At 38.8% G+C, this 16,929-nt stretch overlaps 2 protein-coding genes across 8 annotated transcripts; one reads left to right on the forward strand and one right to left on the reverse strand.

The window, feature by feature from the left end:
- The first annotated feature begins 764 nt into the window (after positions 1-764).
- LOC131369245 (signal-induced proliferation-associated 1-like protein 3) lies at positions 765-7,124 on the forward strand. Of its 4 annotated transcripts, none has more exons than XM_058415763.1 (10): positions 765-875; positions 1,687-1,775; positions 1,863-1,960; positions 2,054-2,364; positions 5,022-5,169; positions 5,266-5,404; positions 5,689-5,829; positions 5,937-6,045; positions 6,545-6,626; positions 6,728-7,124. In XM_058415763.1, the coding sequence occupies exons 2-10, from the start codon at positions 1,730-1,732 to the stop codon at positions 6,872-6,874; spliced, it is 1,221 nt and encodes a 406-aa protein (XP_058271746.1). In that variant the 5' UTR covers positions 765-875; positions 1,687-1,729; the 3' UTR covers positions 6,875-7,124. The 4 variants fall into 4 exon arrangements, with proteins under 4 accessions (XP_058271746.1, XP_058271749.1, XP_058271748.1 ...); XM_058415766.1 differs by having other exon boundaries at positions 5,937-5,987; positions 6,728-6,866; XM_058415765.1 differs by having other exon boundaries at positions 5,689-5,804; positions 6,728-6,866.
- A 115-nt stretch (positions 7,125-7,239) lies between these two features.
- Positions 7,240-16,829, reverse strand: LOC131369242 (meiosis initiator protein-like). 4 transcript variants are annotated; one of them, XM_058415755.1, is made up of 12 exons: positions 16,594-16,829; positions 16,300-16,366; positions 14,627-14,726; positions 14,418-14,526; positions 14,183-14,302; positions 13,573-13,764; positions 12,105-12,222; positions 11,539-11,753; positions 11,102-11,148; positions 8,850-9,037; positions 8,667-8,756; positions 7,240-8,138 (listed from the first exon to the last, which is right to left on the reverse strand). In XM_058415755.1, exons 2-12 carry the CDS (start codon positions 16,344-16,346, stop codon positions 7,985-7,987), a joined length of 1,380 nt encoding a protein of 459 aa, XP_058271738.1. In that variant the 5' UTR covers positions 16,347-16,366; positions 16,594-16,829; the 3' UTR covers positions 7,240-7,984. The 4 variants fall into 4 exon arrangements, with proteins under 4 accessions (XP_058271738.1, XP_058271741.1, XP_058271739.1 ...); XM_058415756.1 differs by having other exon boundaries at positions 7,243-8,138; positions 13,573-13,704; XM_058415758.1 differs by lacking the exon at positions 13,573-13,764 and having other exon boundaries at positions 7,242-8,138.
- Between the last annotated feature and the right edge of the window lie 100 nt (positions 16,830-16,929).

Raw genomic sequence — 16,929 nt, forward strand, 5'->3', positions numbered from 1 at the left:
CAATGAGAGCATAGGATCCTGCCACCAGACCACCAGGAGGCTTATGTATGGCCTTTATATTTCTGCTTTCGAAGTCAACTTCAAGCAGTGGATGTCTTCACCCCTGCTCTGTGGATGTTGTTGTTGTTGATGTCACTGGAATAGCACAGTGTTTAAGGTGTTGGGTTGCTGTGAGTTCAAATCCTAGGTCCACCAAGCTGCTGCTGTTGGGTGCTTGAGCTCTTAACCCTCAGTTGTATAAAATGTAAGTTGCTCTGGATAAGAGTGTCTGCTGCATGTTGTTTTGGGTTTTCTCACAATGTTTCTGTCATCATTTGCCGTCGTTTTCATGGACAACTTTGTTGTCTCATATTCATCTATTGATTGATTCTTTTGAAGTCTTTTGAAACGCAAATGTCATCAGTGTAGAACAAAATCAATAGAATTCAATAGAAAGCCCGTCTCATTCCAATACTTTTAGAGGGGAGAGTTTGTGGTAAGTGGACATTACAAATCTGTTTTACTTCTGGCCTGGTGTACGTTTTCTCTTTCCATATACCCCTACAGCTTTCATGAAATTTCAGTGTAGTTACATAAACAATTATATTAGTTGTGTTATAAATAGAGTAACACACAGCACAGCATGGTCCAGTTCACACAACTCTACGACTGACACTAAAGAGGCAAACAGAAAAAAACCCCAACAATCCCATCCTCTGTTTCAGTGGCAGCCAGGACAAATCCCACACAGCTCTTCTTCTTGTGTATCTTGTATGCGTGGTCGTGTTGAATTGGAGCACTCAGTGCCATCACTTCGCTCCTGAATGTAAGAAGCTCCAGAGCTCTGGGATGTGGCATGAGAGTGGATGTAGTAAACCACAGAGAAGAAACCACATGTAAGTATGTTTATTTTAACCTTTTCCATGCATCTTTTTGCGTTATTTACATTTTTATCTTCAAAATAGAAATGTGTATGAATGTGACAGAGTTGTAGTAAGAGTGGAATCTGATAACCTGCTTAAACCTTAAAGCTCTAAAGTTGCAGTGTTCCACAGTTCCCCCTGATAATGTGGGTACAAATGATGGCTTACTTTGGTGGATTCATAATTTTAGCTATGCTGGAAATACCCATGCATTAAGCTGTTTCATTAAAGGAAAAATAAGCTGATCTATATAATTAAAATACAATTTTTAATAGCATCCAGTGGGATTTAGCCCATGCTTCAGCTCTATTTAAAGAAAGCAATGCAGCACAGCTTTAGTCCTTTAGTCTGTCCAGCTCTCTCACATTGTCATCTATACAATCTGCGCAGACAGATCAGCTTTCAAAGCCATAACTAACATCCCAAGTCAAGTCTCGACTGCAACTGAGCACAACTGCGTTGCTGTATTGCATTCTGGGACACCTCTACTTTAATGGAGATAAATAACTTGATTGATGGGATGATAACAGGAATTCATTCCAGATGCTTGCTTTCTTTCTTTCTTCATTCATTATGACAACTTTTTTAAAATAAATCCGAAAAAGAAATTGTTAATGAATAGCTCTGTTTCATTTTTCTGAATGAATCTAGTCTTGTGAATGATTTTTCTCCTCCTTTTTAAATAAGTGGATGACATCAGTATTTGCTCTACTCAGATAAATGATCTTATTTGTCCTGATTTTGTTTTCCCTTGCCTATAGTCAATAACAGCATCTGTTTGTAGTGCAGGATGTGTACACATGCTTAAATGAAGCTTGAATAGGAAGATGGAGTTTACAAGGCTGAACACGTCGAATGAAAATGACAGTTCAGGTACACTACACACAAGTTTGCTTCTTTCATTGTTAATGTTCAGAGAGCTGTGTCCCACAGAAGCAATGCTGACGCTTTTATTTTCAGATGGAGGATGGCACATGGTGATTGCCCCTCGTTCAGCTGAGAAAAGCTCAGATCAGCAGGACCAGCTGGACGGGGAGTTTTGCAGAAGCCTTCCAAGGGTGACTTTGCATTTTCAGTTTTACTGCATCACCCCTGACATTGAGGGCTTTGCTTGTGAGTAATCAGAGTCGCCTTGCCTATTTGTCTTCCAGGCACATTTTCTGCGTCCTGGCTGTTTTCATGCTGCAGCGGAGCGAGGTGCGTTTTCTCCTGAAAGCCATGACCTCTGCTTCAAGGGCAAATGGCTGCAGGATCAGCGCTCCTGGGGCAGTAAGAGTTCTGCGAATGTGGCTCACTCATGTAGTCCAAACCCACTCGCCCAGCCAGGTTTCTACAGCCCAAAAATTCCTCGATCCAGACCTTGCGATCCTTCAACAGAGTTTTCCATGACCAAGAACACAAAGGAGTACGATGCTCATACACTGCCATTACCTCACACCAAATTAGCTGTTTTCAAGCAAAGGTGAGGTATGAAGACGTTCACCAGACTGTGTGCAGCAATAATTATTGTATTGTTCAGGTACAACTGTTTACAATAAATGTTTTTTTTCCTTTAATGTATGTGCAATAACTTATATATTCAACATCCAAACTAGTCCTACGTCAAGGGTTAAGGATTGAGAACCTTTCCACTTTTCAAATGGAACAGCTAAATCCAACAAATTAGCATTAGTAGTTAGTAGTAGTAGTTGTTTGGTGTCTGCGGTATGTAGGGGTTAATACCTTCCAAAAGAAGTTCAAGGAAGGACAATCAGTGAATAAGCGACAACTCAAGGGTGCCCAATGTTCACTGATCCACGTGGGGAGCCTGTCTAGCCCGATCCCACAGAAAGAGCTATAAACTGATGGTAAAGTTAATTCTGCTGATGATAGTACGGTGTCAGAACATGTATGGGGCTGTGGAGCTGCAGAGCAGTCAGAGTGCCCATGCTGTCCCCTGTGGGACGGTGGGCAGGTGAGCATCGTAACTGGACCATGGAGCAATGGAGACGGTCACATTTTCTTTTACATCGTGTGGATGGGCAATGTTCTACTGGGAAACCTCTGATACACAGACTGAGTACACTCCTTCATGGCAATGGTATTCCCTAATGGCAGTGGCCTCTTTTAGCAGGATAATGCTCCCTGCCTCACTGCGAAAATTGTTCAGGAATGGTTTGAGAAACGTGACATGACACGGTACAAGGTTTTTACTCGGCCTCCAAATTACCCAGATCTCAATCTGTGCTGGACAAAAAAGTCCACTTCAGAGGTGGATTCAATGGGTCAGAGCTGTTTGGCTGCACAAATGGGACTTACACAATATTAACTAGGTGCTTTTAGTTTTATGGCTGATTAATGTATATCCCAATCAGCCATAATATTGACAGGTGAATAAAGAGTCCCTTCCAAAAGTAATGGAACACCAATTCTGTTGTTTCTGCTATACACTGAAGGTTGGGTGCCTGGATTTATGCTGTTGGCACCAAATTCTGACCCTAGCATCTGTGTGCCTCAGCAGAAATTCAAGATTTATCAGACCAGCCTATGTTTTTCCAGTCTTCGACTGTCCAGTTTTTGGTCAGCATGTGCCCATTGCAGCCTCAGCTTTCTGTTCTTGACTGACAGAAGTGGACCCTGACATGGACTTCTGCTATAGTTCATCTGCCTCAAAGTTTGCCATGTTGCGAGTCTGAAATGCTTTTCTGCTGATTGTACAGAGTGATTATCTGAGTTGCTATGGCTTTTCTGTCAGCATGAACCAATCTGGCTGTTCTTTGTACACCTCTCTCATCAGTAACTCTGCAGAACTGCCACCTACTGGATGTTATCTCTTTATTGCACCATTCTCTCTAAGACTGTGGTGTGTAGATATAGTGTTTTTTTTTTTCAACTGGCCCATTCCAACACTTTGTATATGTCTCTTTTAGTGCAGTGTCCTGCAGGCCACAAGGAATCAAGACCTCCGTGGTGGAAAAGCCTCGGCTGATGAGAGCCTCAATTTCTCCAATGTTGCCAGATTCAATTCCAATAAATCCAATCCAGCAGGAGACCTATGGCCACAAATTTCAGCATGTTAAAGACCAGGAGATCCAGACACAATGTTTCTCCAGCCTGCATCGGTGTTCACTGAACTTAACCAGCACAGAAATCTCCAAGAAGCAGGAGCGTCTCTGGAATCATTGTGACCAAGGGCAGTCCACAAAAAAACAAAAAAAATTTAGTGTGAAGAAATGGACTCAAGATCCACATCAGCTCAACCAGAGCTTTACACGTCCACAAAGTCTATCTTCATCAGACCATATGAATTTACAAAGAGATAGTAAGCTTACCGGTTACTGTAAGCTCAGTGTGTACAATGGCCAATCACATGGCAGAGGCATTCAAAACAACAAACAGAAGGATAGACAAGAGCGCAGTGAAGTCGGAAATTATTCAGTCAGCAACAGTAGTAATAGGTAACTTACCTGATTAGCTTTTGCTAATACCTCTAGCGATTTAACTTTGGTAGCTTGCTAATAATCCAGTTAATGTTATGTGGTGTAAAGCAGAAACCAAGGTTGCCAGCATGCTAGCTAATGTCAGGTTAGCCACTAATTAATTAACATTAACAGTATTATGTTAGTTGAGCAGAATTTATATCATTGCATTCAGACAATTTCACTTGATTATTGAAATTATATCTACATTAAACATAAAAACATATAGATGTTGGTTAAATAATCTTATTTTATAAATATAAATAATCTTATTTTTGAATATTATATTCCAGATGTTCAAATTTGCTAATATAAATAACTCAAATTACAATAAAAAATAATATTATTTTAAATGAACATTATTCATTTCTCTGACCAGCTGTTAGGCAAAATGGAACAAAATTAGTGAGCAAACATCTGTCTAATTACAGGTATTGAAATGGTAAGGTATAGATTTATAAAGAAATGGCACCCAGAAATGATTAGGAAAAAAAAGAATAATTTGGAATTAAATTTATTATTATTTAAACTATTGTATATTTATTTTTTATTTGCTAGGATAATGCTAATTATGAATCGGACACTAGGGTTTAAGAATACAAAAAGACAGTATTTAGGAATGGCGCATATATGATTTGATTAGATGTTTAAATCTGTGCAGGCAGGTGGACACAAAGTCAAAGAATGTGTTTGGTCAGCCCCGTGTGATCGCTACACTCCGGTCAGGCTGCACCCCACGACCTGTTCACAAGACCACTGTAGTGGAGGACCTGAAAAAGCTCATTCTTATGGATGACACAACTGACTCAGTGAGTGCAATTTCACAAACAATGGCATATTGTTTCTATGGCATTGTATGCTGGAGACAGCAATTCACCATGACTGCCATGTTTCCTTTTTTTCAGCCAACCCAACCAAGCAGAAGTGCTACTGAGTGTCTTCAAGACTCATCTTCACCAAAGCCCTTAATGTTCTCCAGCCCTGTCCTCACCAGGCATCCTGTACCCAGACCCAACCACCTCTCTCTGCAATCTGACCCCTCATGTAAGAGCTAGTCAATCATCATTCTTTTGCACCGCACAGCCAAAAGCAAGAAGCATATGCTCCCACCTGGACCTGTGACAGTGGTGTCAGTAAAAGTGAACTCATCTATAGTACACATTGACACTTTGTTTGTTTGTGTGGCATCAATCAGCAATCACTTGAAGTACATTACGCATTGTGGTCCAACCAATAAAATGTCACCTTGAATAACATGCTGCAATCAATGATAGTGGAATCAGAAACTAGAAAGCTGAACATTAAGTTATGAAAATGTATTTCTGTAGTGTGCCAGCAGCGACGTGGACTCTCCGACACTCTGGTGTGGGACCAGGATGTTCAGTATGATCAGGAACCCCTGAATCTGACGAATACAGCATGCAAGCTTGACTGGACCAGCTTGGTGAATGCAGCTGAGGCTTATGAGAGTAAATAATGACTCAGGAATACTGTATATGTAACTGTCATAATGATTTTACACATGGAAAGAGTTCATGTGTATTAATTCTGCGTGTTTTAATCGCAATGTTTGTAGCGCAGGAGATGGCTAACCTCCTGGCTGGTGAGTCACGTGACATTCAGTCAGGTACGAGCCCTGAACCACACAGTCCACACCTCGCTCATTCTCTCAGTGAAGCTTCAGAGTGAGTCAATTCTTTTACAGTTTTGCTCATTCAATTAGCTTTTTTTTTAGAGGTACTTTTTAGTCAGATGTTGTAATATGTATGGCATGTTGTTCATGCTGGCTGTGTCCAGCATTGAATATCTTTGTCATGTCACAATCCAGTAGACACTCAGGGCTTTAAGAAGTCTTTGTTCATAAGCATTCAATTTGAAGGCGTTATCTTCGTTATCATCTAAAAATCTGAGTAAGGTTATCCCGAGAGAAGAAAAAAAACGTCTCACACTTAAAGCCAACAGTGTCCTGATTCATTTCATATCGGATTTATAACCTTAAAATAATTCATTTGTTTATATTGATAGAAAATGTTCTGTAAGTCAATTTCCTTTCCACCAGCAGAATGGAACACCAGTGTACTGGTAAAAATGGCTAAAACGTTTAGCAACAACATTCATTCTTTTTTCTTCATTATTTAATAAACTTTTGACGACTCAAATTTTAATATACTGATTTTCTTTCAGTGACAATGTGTTCGTTGAGTTTCCTGACCAACTCTCTCACCTGGAGGCCATGCTGATGAGACTCAGCACTGATCTCCTGAAGGTAATTAATGCCACAACCCTGTCAGAGCACAGCTGTTCTGGGATTCCACTGACCTGCTCATTAATCCCAAGTCTTCCTCTCTCTCTTGTTCTTGCACTCAGGAGAAGAAGGACAAGGTGGCTTTGCTAGCTGAGGTGTTGAAACTTCGCATGAGCAACCAGCACCTGAAAGAGGAATCGCTGTCGGCTAACGCGCAGCTGCACAAAATCTGCCAGATGTTCAGCATAAACCCTGAATCCGTAGAGTAGAAGATGAGAGGCCATGAGGCATCTTTGTGCTAAAAATCCAAGTTTAATTGACAATAAATAAAACATCACGACAATGTAGGAGTTCCACAAAAACTATTTTTTAAAACTCTCTGAATCATGTTAAACCTCTGCTAAAACTTTCAAACACACAATAATGTGGTAACATAACTAAAATAACATTAATACATAACATATAATAGAAATTCGGAATAAATAAATAAAAAAAAACAAAAAACAAATAAAGCTGTTTCTAAAATGTTTCTATTATATTCAGATATACATATAATATCTAATTAAAAACACAGATAATCTTTAAACTGTATGGTGTATAAAAAAATAAAAAAACGTACTTATTTTGTAATATTCTGTAGTTTTATGTTATTATTAAATTCCTAAATTACAATCCAACTTATAAACTGCTTTTAAAAATATCCAAAGCCTCTAAAAATTAACTGAGACTTGAAAAATGAGAAAAGAAAAATGACCACAGCATTTACACTTTACAGTATTACGGACATGTTGAAATACTCAGCATTATGTTGGAAAATGAACAAAATATGAAAAATGTACACAGTATTCCCTATACACAGGTAGCTGATCATGCATGATATGTTTGGTGTCTAGAGGTTGCTTCCTCAGTTCTGTACAGAAGCTACAAGCCTGTAATAGATTAGATTATATCATTTTATTATATACTATTATTGCATTTATAGATTATATTAATCATATTATATTATTACATTATATCTGTGTAATGGAGGCTTATAGCTACCAGTTTAGCGTCATGTCTAATTCATCACAGACCCATCTTAAAATACACTGTTTGACTCAGTTTGTAGATAAAATAGCATAATAATAAGCAAAATATGCTTCTGCTGAAAAACAATTGTCTTGAAAAAACCACATCATCAAATCTGAACATCTCCACATGGTGTAGTTTTCGGTGCTAAACCGGTGGCTGTAAGCTTCTAATGCTTGTGAACAAAACAATAAATGAAGCAACTTCCAGTGACCAAACATGTCTTTGCTGATCAACTTCTTTTGACTTACTGGTGACAGGTTTTGTCTGATTTGTGTGGTGTCATTGCAGCGAGAGAATAAAGGGCATGTTCAGGCCTTTCCGCTGGAGGTAAACCACAGGTCTCTGTGTGCCAGTAACATGTGCAGTGGACTGGGAATGCAAGCCTCCTCTTCCTCTTCTGCCTCCTGGCCTTTACTGCGGACATTACGGTTGTGCTCACGACTGAACTGACGGGCCTTCAGGCTGAAACAAAGAAAGGATCTGGTTAGGATAGCAGGAAGAATTATTGGCACTCTTAAAAAAAAGAAAACAAAAGATTTGTTTATGTGCATTAAAAAAATCAAAGATTTAAATATAATCAATGGCTGATATTTTGGCTTGAACATGTTACTTTATTTCAACATAACATACTTCTTGCATGGAACATTTTGTCACCCCCAATATTACGATTTCCCCTTACTAAGGGTAATACTGCCCTGGTTGTTTGCCTTAAAAACCTCTTAGGAATTTAGATCTACAGATTTGTTGTTTCTGATGAAGGCATTTGGTTTTCCTCAAGGTTATGCCTCATATGTATGCTCAAGGGAAATAGGACATAAGACAGAGCACTTGGTGACTAAGAGAAGATGCAGTTATTTATTTCGGATCAAATAAATGTTCGTTCAACTCAGTAGATCATATAAATCATATGTTTATGTGGTCATTCTCTTAAGGGATGCCAATAATTCTGAAGATGACGATAAAACAGCGAATGTAAACCTGCAGGCCTACCAGTAAACGCGCCGCTCTTGTTTTGGCATGATGTGCCACAAGTTAGCCAGCTCTTTGGTCACTACAGTAGATGGAAGTCCTGGGTGGGTCCTGCTCAGAGATCAGAGGAATGTCTCGTTACTGTCCTCATTTCTTTCAAAATATCTAAATCTCCTTAAATAACTTTAGAAGCTGTACACCCACCTGAGATACAATCTCCTGTTCAGGCGACAGAACATTAAAAATCCATTCACACATTTCTTCTTCTGGCCTGCAACAGTCTGGCCTTTTCTACAGGCCATCTTGTGGTGTCCTTTGCTGCCTTTCTTCATATGCTGGTGCTGATTTGGGGTCCAGGTGATGTCATCTAAACATTTGTCCACTTCCTCGCTCTGAGAAAAAGAAAGGTCGTCATTACCATGCCTGCAGTGCTAGTATATAAAAGCGCAATGTTAAGAAAAGCTTTGTTCAGGCTTCTTATACCACAGCTTTCTAAAAGACTCATTATCTCTATTTTTTACCACAGCACAGATGAATTCTGAATTCTGATTGGTCAGAAAGTGTTTATTATGTTTATTGTGTTTATTATCTCTGCCACGACCTGTATTTAACTAAAGACAAACATGTTTCGTTCTAGGGCACATTTTCAGGGATGATAATTAACATTCAAAGTATTTCAGTGTAGCTTATGATATATATACACAATATTTTGAATATCAGTTATACAGGAAGTGATTATAAATGATATAGGATCAACGTACAGGAAGTAAATAAATAATAAAGAGTTTAAATGTGAATGATTTCCATGTTGTAACGCTGCAATTAGGTATGTATTTGGATCACAGATTTTCAAATTACAGGGCACAAAAATGTCCCAGCATGACAAGGAGTTTCAGAGGAACTAAGGTTGACAAGTAGTTACTAAGAAACTAATACTCTAACATCCAGACCAGCATGACATGCAGGGACGCCGACACGACGTTGTCCCAATATATTGCCATGACAGTTTGGCTAGACAATCTCCTGTGTCAGCAACACCTTGGCGGTTCCCCATAAACAAACCTCAGGTATGGGGTATCACAAAAACTTAGAGTATATCAAAAATGCCAAGCGTCTCAACTCCTGTCAAGCTAAATGAGCCTTGTTCTTTACCTGCTTCCAATCTACTGTTACATACCAACTGGGGACGAAAAGCAGACACCCTCTAATGTCACCATGATCCTGTCCACCAGGCTGTCCATTGTACTCGCCCCTGTCAGATGGCATCTTATGAAGGGAATTCAACAGGCTCCACGGTCTGAAACTCCGACTCCAGGCCCTCCAAGCAGTATATGCCAGCAAAACTATGTCACAGAGTAATTCGATTCACTGGGTATCCACAGAACCATGAATCTCATCCAAAGTCCAAGTCCAATTCTGTGCCCATTCCAAACCCAGCCTCAACGGCCATGTTCACACATCTCTGTGGATTTTATCACTGATCTCTCATGTTCTAGCAGATACAACACCATTCTAGTCACCGTTGATCCCTTCTCTATTTCACCACTTCTTCCGAGTCTATGGCTTTCCAGAGGACATAGTGTCGGACAGGGGAACTCAGTTAACCTCACGGGTCTGGAGAGCCTTCTGCAACCACCTGGACATTAAGGTGAGCCTAACCTCTAGCTACCACCCTCTAATGGACAAACTGAGAGATTAAATCAAAAAATCTTACTGCAACCAGGAACAGCAGCAGCAGAGTGAGTTTCTCCCATGGGCAGAACATGCCTGAAACTCTCACACACACTCATCCACAGGACTGACTCTGTTTCAGTGTGTCCTGGGCTTCCCCTGGTCGGACACACCGCCTGACGTCCCTGCTGTGGATGACTGGATAAACCGGAGCCAAGCCACCTGGGAAAGCGCTCTCCAATGGGCAGTGCACAGGCAGTGTATGCAAGCCGACCGCAGAAGGCGACCACCACACCACTTTAGACACTTTTAACCCCCTGACCGTTCAAGATTCTCAGGCTGATCAATCCTGTCACCTATCGATTACAGCTCCCATTCCTTATGCTATGCATGTTAAAATGTAACCATGACAATGAGCATGAATAATAGCTATTCTAAGCAAAGTCCTGCTGCAGGTTTTTGTGACAGTAATCAAAGATAAGATTTTTTATTTAGCCAGAAAATGTCTTTTGTTTGGAGGGCAAAAATCTTGGGAGTAATGAGAGAATTCATTTGCAAACCATAGCATAAAAGCTTGAAAGTCATTTAGATGCTATTTTTATAGTCTATGAGCAAGTGAAACTCACAGTAATAAGTTAGAATGCCCATTTGAGGCAACTCATATAATGGACTTACATTTGGCTCTGGTTTATACATTATTTTTTGATATCAAGATAGTTTGTTTTATATTATGTCTAATATATTCTCACTCATACATTTAGAAAATTGCATGACAAACTAAGTACCTTCGGCGCAGCAGGGTTAGGAGTGACCCACACATCTTCAAATAACACTGTTAGGAAATAAAGAGCAAACAAAATGACTTATTTTGTTATTATTTCATTGTTATCTGAAGGAATGCTAGAGGAATGCTAGTTTCTAACTTCTTTAACATTTTCCCTTATAACATGTGCTGTAAGCTATAAAGGATATACGTAAAGCAAGTGAATATGTTCTATTTTTTGTATTGGCTTAATGATAGTTACTATTTTTGCAGTAATCTTAGCTGTGTTCAGATGAATTTAGATATTTTTCAGATCACACAAATACAATCACATCAGAACTGTGGCACAGGCTTAAGCTCTGGAAACCATACAGTGGTGATCTAAAGCAATTATTTGTTTGTAGAGAATATATCTTCTGTGGAGGAAACAATAAAGAATGTACAGTTACAAGGTCTTACTCTGCAGTTCCTCCTGTCCTTCAGGTAGCAGTGTGTGACTGAGGCCTCGAGTTGGTGATGTGAGCAGAGAGGGACTGAGATTCAGGCCTTCTCGACATCCCAGCAGTGGCAGAAATGGTAGCACAGGCATATGTGGAAGGCTGGGACTATCATCCAACTGTTTTTTTTCCAAAGGAGGAAGAACTCCAAACATCTGGTCTTTCAGAATAAATGACCTAAATACAGGAAAAATGTAACATGGGTTTAGTCAAAGTGTTGAGTATTTTCAGTGATGATTCACAGTTCAGCTGAAATTTATGTAAGAATGAAAACACTTTGTTTGTTTGTTTGTTTGTTTTAGCACATCAGTGCTTTACATCACGTTTTATTCACAATATTTGCATTTATTCAAAATAACACATTCATTTATGGTATAACAGTTACAAACAATCATTCCCACACCAGCTTCTCTTTCTTTCTCTCTACTGAGGTTCATAAGGCAGAGGAAATGCTGATTGTAATGCTACCAAGAAACTACAATGCATGAACTCCACTGCTGTGAAGATGATCGTAAAATATATACATACCCTGAAAAAGGAGAAGCAAGCTCCTTGTTTCCTTGACCGCCATCTTCACTTCCTGTCCTAGCATCACAAATAGAGCACTGGCTTCCTTGACAAGGTGATTCCAGATCCACTGTGCTTCCTGCTTTTAGACATGAGTGCAAAGAAACCAGGTCTTTTCTTTTTACTAATTTCTTGTATTTTAAGTGCACTTATAGGGTTACCCTGTAGAGTAGTTTAGGATAGTCATTTACTAATCTACATAACCCTTCATCTTATTGCAAAAATATGCACAAAAAAAAAATATGATATGAACACATTCATGCATATTCATGCCGGTGGGCGACGTGGCAGCAGTGCTCTGTGTGAAATCCACTCATATACAGGTCAAGAGCAGGTGAAAAAAGCCTTATTGACGAGACAGGACGAAGGAGAACAGTCAGAATGGTAACTGAAATAACCACAATTTACAATCTTGGACAGCAGAAAGGCTTGCAGAAAGCAAACACTTTGAACTGTTAAGGTAGATGAGCTGCAACAGCAGAAGACCATCAGGCTCCACTGCTGTCCGGCAAAAACAGGAATCTGAGGCTACAGTGGACACAGTCTCATTTTGAGTCTCACTGAGACTCAGCAGGTGAAGATTTTACTTTCCTATCTTGAACTCTCCAGTTTGTAAAGAGTGATTAGTTGAGTTACTGTACATTTTCTGTCAGCTGGAATCATTGTGCCCTTCTGTGTTAAACTATTAAATAACAGGAGCTCAGCAATTTCTGGAATACTCAAACCAGGCCATCTGATAAATAATAAACCATGCCATGACCAAAGTCATTGAGATCACATTTTCCCCCTTTCTGATGTGTGATGTGAAAATGATACTGAAATGTTTGCCCTGTATCTGCATGGATTTATGCATTGTGCTGCTGTCACATGCCACATGGATGATTAGATAACTTCATGAATAAGTAGGAGTACAAGTGTTCCTGTTAAAGTGACCAGTGGATGTATATTATTATTATATTATATTATATTATATTATATTATATTATATTATATTATATTATATTATATTATATTATATTATATCACATCATATTATATTTTTTACAAGTACATATAAATAAAATAAAATAAAAATGTACATAATTTAAAAAATATAAATGAAAGAATTAAAAATATATTTCTAAATTTATTCTTAATTGAAAAAAAATAGCAGCAATGGGGCTGTTGTATATCATGTTATAAATGGAACCTTCTACAGGTAAGTATTATATTAATAATGAATATGCATTGCTCTTAATAATTAACTCATTCATTCTAACTATTTGTTCCATTCGACATGAGTCGAGTACAGAGCAAAGTGACCAAAATAACGATACATTTTTATTCTGTATAAACATTTAAATGTCTTTTTCAATGCTTTTCGTCAACCCACAGAATGCACGGTCCAGCTTGAAGGAATTCCTTTCAAAATACAGCCGAATGATCTGACCTGTTGTGGACGAGGAGGTTGTTGGCAGAACACTGTAGTTGGAATCAGAAGAACATGGAAGCGAACTGTTGTCCTCAGCAGACCACGCAGTTTCATCGGCAGGCCGTGTATAGGGACGCTCTCCTTTAGTAACTGTCATTACATGTCTATCACCTTCTTTATGAAGAGTCTGATTTTTGTCATCATACAGTTCTGCATAGATTTTCATTCATCTCCATAGATTCATTTTCAAACCAAAAAGAATGAGTAAAATGAAACATTTTTTATTATTTTTATTATTATTATTATTATTTTTATTATTAATATATTATTATTATTATTTATATAATAATAATGCCATTTATTGAGGCATTGAGCAAGTATGTTCATTTTTGATCAAATAAGCATGTTCCTGAAATCACAAAACAACCACTTTTGTACACCTTTGTTGTATATACTAATGGGCTGATTAATAGGAGCAGGAAGCTCTGAGCATCTGGCATGTATAAAAATATTCTTTATGTTTTTCTGATTTCTACGTCCTGCATTATGATTTTTTTTCCTGCCGTGAACACTTAAAAACATTTTTGCGCATAATGGGAAAAACACACTGCTTAGCTGCATTGCCTACCTGAGTTCGATGTGTCTTTCTTGCGGGGGTGACCACAGCTATATTTGCGCTTGGCTTTTAATATGCATGGAGGTGTGCTGGGCTCTGAGAGAGCTGTGTCTTCACTCTCGGAATCGGACTCTTCTCTCACACACACACATACCCAAACAGACAAAATCAATATCAATACATGCATCCACTTACATAATCGACATAAAGAATCTTACATAAAGAACCTAAGAAGAATTCATTGCACCTCTGTCATTGGTTTCTGGAAGGCAGTGAGGAGGGAGCGTGCTGTGTAATCTCTGAATATGGGTTTGAAGAAAGTCAAAGTACTGTAGCATGTGGATTAGTATCTTTTTCTGTTGGCAAGAACATATAAATACGGAAAATGCATCATTTTTTCACTTCAGCGCAGTGGATGATTTAGGTCTGCGTAGTCTGACTAGACTGTACGGCTACCTTAGAAAGAGCTCGTCCACAAGCTGGCTCAGAAACAGGAAGAAGGCAGCTGATCTCCTTCAGGCTATTACTCCAGCTTGTGTTCCAGTAATATCGATTCCTAAAATGACCCAATAATCTTTTTTACCACTTGACCATTTTTATTTATACCACAGCACTCTAGCTCAAGTCTGATTGGTTCAAAGGTGTTGATTAATCTTCTATAACAGCATTTTTTTGTAATGAACTTATTATAATATGTAAATAAATCGATTTTTAAAATGGGAGTAATTATTGATATGGTGAGGCAAAGTTATTTAGCATGAAGTCTTGGTGTCAGCGTTTTGTAACGGTCAGAGGTGAAGCTGTAACATTGGAAAATGTTCAGGACACAGGATTTCACACTTGTGCAATTTCTTCAGTATCAAGACAAGCTGCATTTTACTTCTGTCTTCTTAACTTCAAGAGAGAGGAAAGAGAGAGGCTTAAGTGGAAACAACTGTTAATAGCTGCAAAAAAAAAGTGATAACAGGAATTAACCTGACATGACGATGTAATTTAGTGAGTAATGACAAGCATAAAGAAAGGCGTATGTTATATGTGAACCTGTTTTGAAAGAGTTTCCGGAAAACCATCATTATCAGAGGTTTAACAAATGATTTGGAAATGATTTCTTAGTTGGGTCTGGAGAAAAACCACACAGGTCAGTGGTCAAAGAAGCAATTCACGGTCAAGAGGTAAATTGAATACATGAATCAGTAACATACACAGCAAAAATAGACTCAGACTGGCAGCATTTATAAACAGTGGATGACAGAGGCAAATATGATCAACAATTTACTACAGAAATTACATTTACCTGGATGAGCTACACTGAAAAAAGAGAACATGAGGTGGGCTAAAATACTATATAGAAACCCCAAAACGTCAAAAAACCAATTATTTTGATTTTACTGTACACTAAAGACATTTGTGGACATGACGGACAGGTGTTTCTTGTTCTCCAGGTGTGCCCTGATAGACTGTTGACCTGTTTTGATGTCTGGTTGTACATCAGTTGTTTCTTGCTTTTTCAGGACATTCTAAATTGTTGTATTGGCTATGCCTGAAATTTGTGCTATAGCACACACACACACACACACACATATATATATAGACACCTTTCTATCAGAACCAGCATTAACTTCCTCAGCATTGAGCAACAGTAGCTCGTCTGTTGGATCGGACCACATGTGCCAGCCTTCGCTCCCCACATGCATCAATGAGCCTTGGCTGTCCATGTCCCTGTCACCGGTTCACCACTGTTTCTTCCTTGGACCACTTTTGATAGATACTGATCACTGCAGACCGGGAACACCCCACAAGAGCTGCAGTTTTGGAGATGCTCTGATCGAGTTGTCTAGCCATCACAATTTGGCCCTTGTCAAACTCGCTCAAATCCTTACTCTTGTCCATTTTTCCTGCTTCTAACACATCAACTTTGAGGACAAAATGTTTACTTGCTGCCTAATATATCCCACCCACTAACAGGTGCCATGATGAAGAGATGATCAGTGTTATTCACTTCACCTGTCAGTGGTCATAATGTTATGCCTGAGCAGTATATATATATATATATATATATATATATATATATATATATATATATATATATATATATATGGGAACTGACAGGAACTACACTGTTTAATCACCTTTTCTTGCTAGAGTTGTCTTTCTCTTTCACACGGCCTGGCATCATGGCTTCACCAACACACAGACCTGTGTACAGAGGTAATAATTCATTATTTGTACAAAAATATTACTGACATCCTCTCAGCCTTGAGTACCCATTTTAAGTCAGGTGACTGCCACAGATCCGTATTGAACATCGCCTCCTGACCCCACAATGTCTTACACCAAAGAGACAGTTAAGTGTAAAGAGCATTAACATGCAAAGTATAATTTACATCTTTTTATAAATAAAAAATTATTTTGTTGTTGCTTACCTTTATTATTAATGCCTTCAATAAATTGTTATGACAGGACCGGTGCACGCGCGCAGCCCAGCTGAGCTCTCATTGGCTACGATGAAAATCGAAGTTGCGCGTTGATTGGTCAGCGAACAACCAATGAAACGCTTGCGCTACTTATCAAACGAATTTGCGGCCTCGCGCAGCGTCTACGTGTAGCTTTATTGGCAGCAGCGTTGCCATGCTGTTACCATGCGGAAAGTGTTATACAGCTCTAAAGAATTTCCCTTTCAGCTGTCAGGATTTAGTAAGTGACAAAACAACATAAATAAAGAACAATTAATACTTTATTTGAGAAAAATATATATTAGT

Source organism: Hemibagrus wyckioides, linkage group LG18 (genome assembly GCF_019097595.1).
Source record: "Hemibagrus wyckioides isolate EC202008001 linkage group LG18, SWU_Hwy_1.0, whole genome shotgun sequence".
NCBI lineage: Eukaryota > Metazoa > Chordata > Actinopteri > Siluriformes > Bagridae > Hemibagrus > Hemibagrus wyckioides.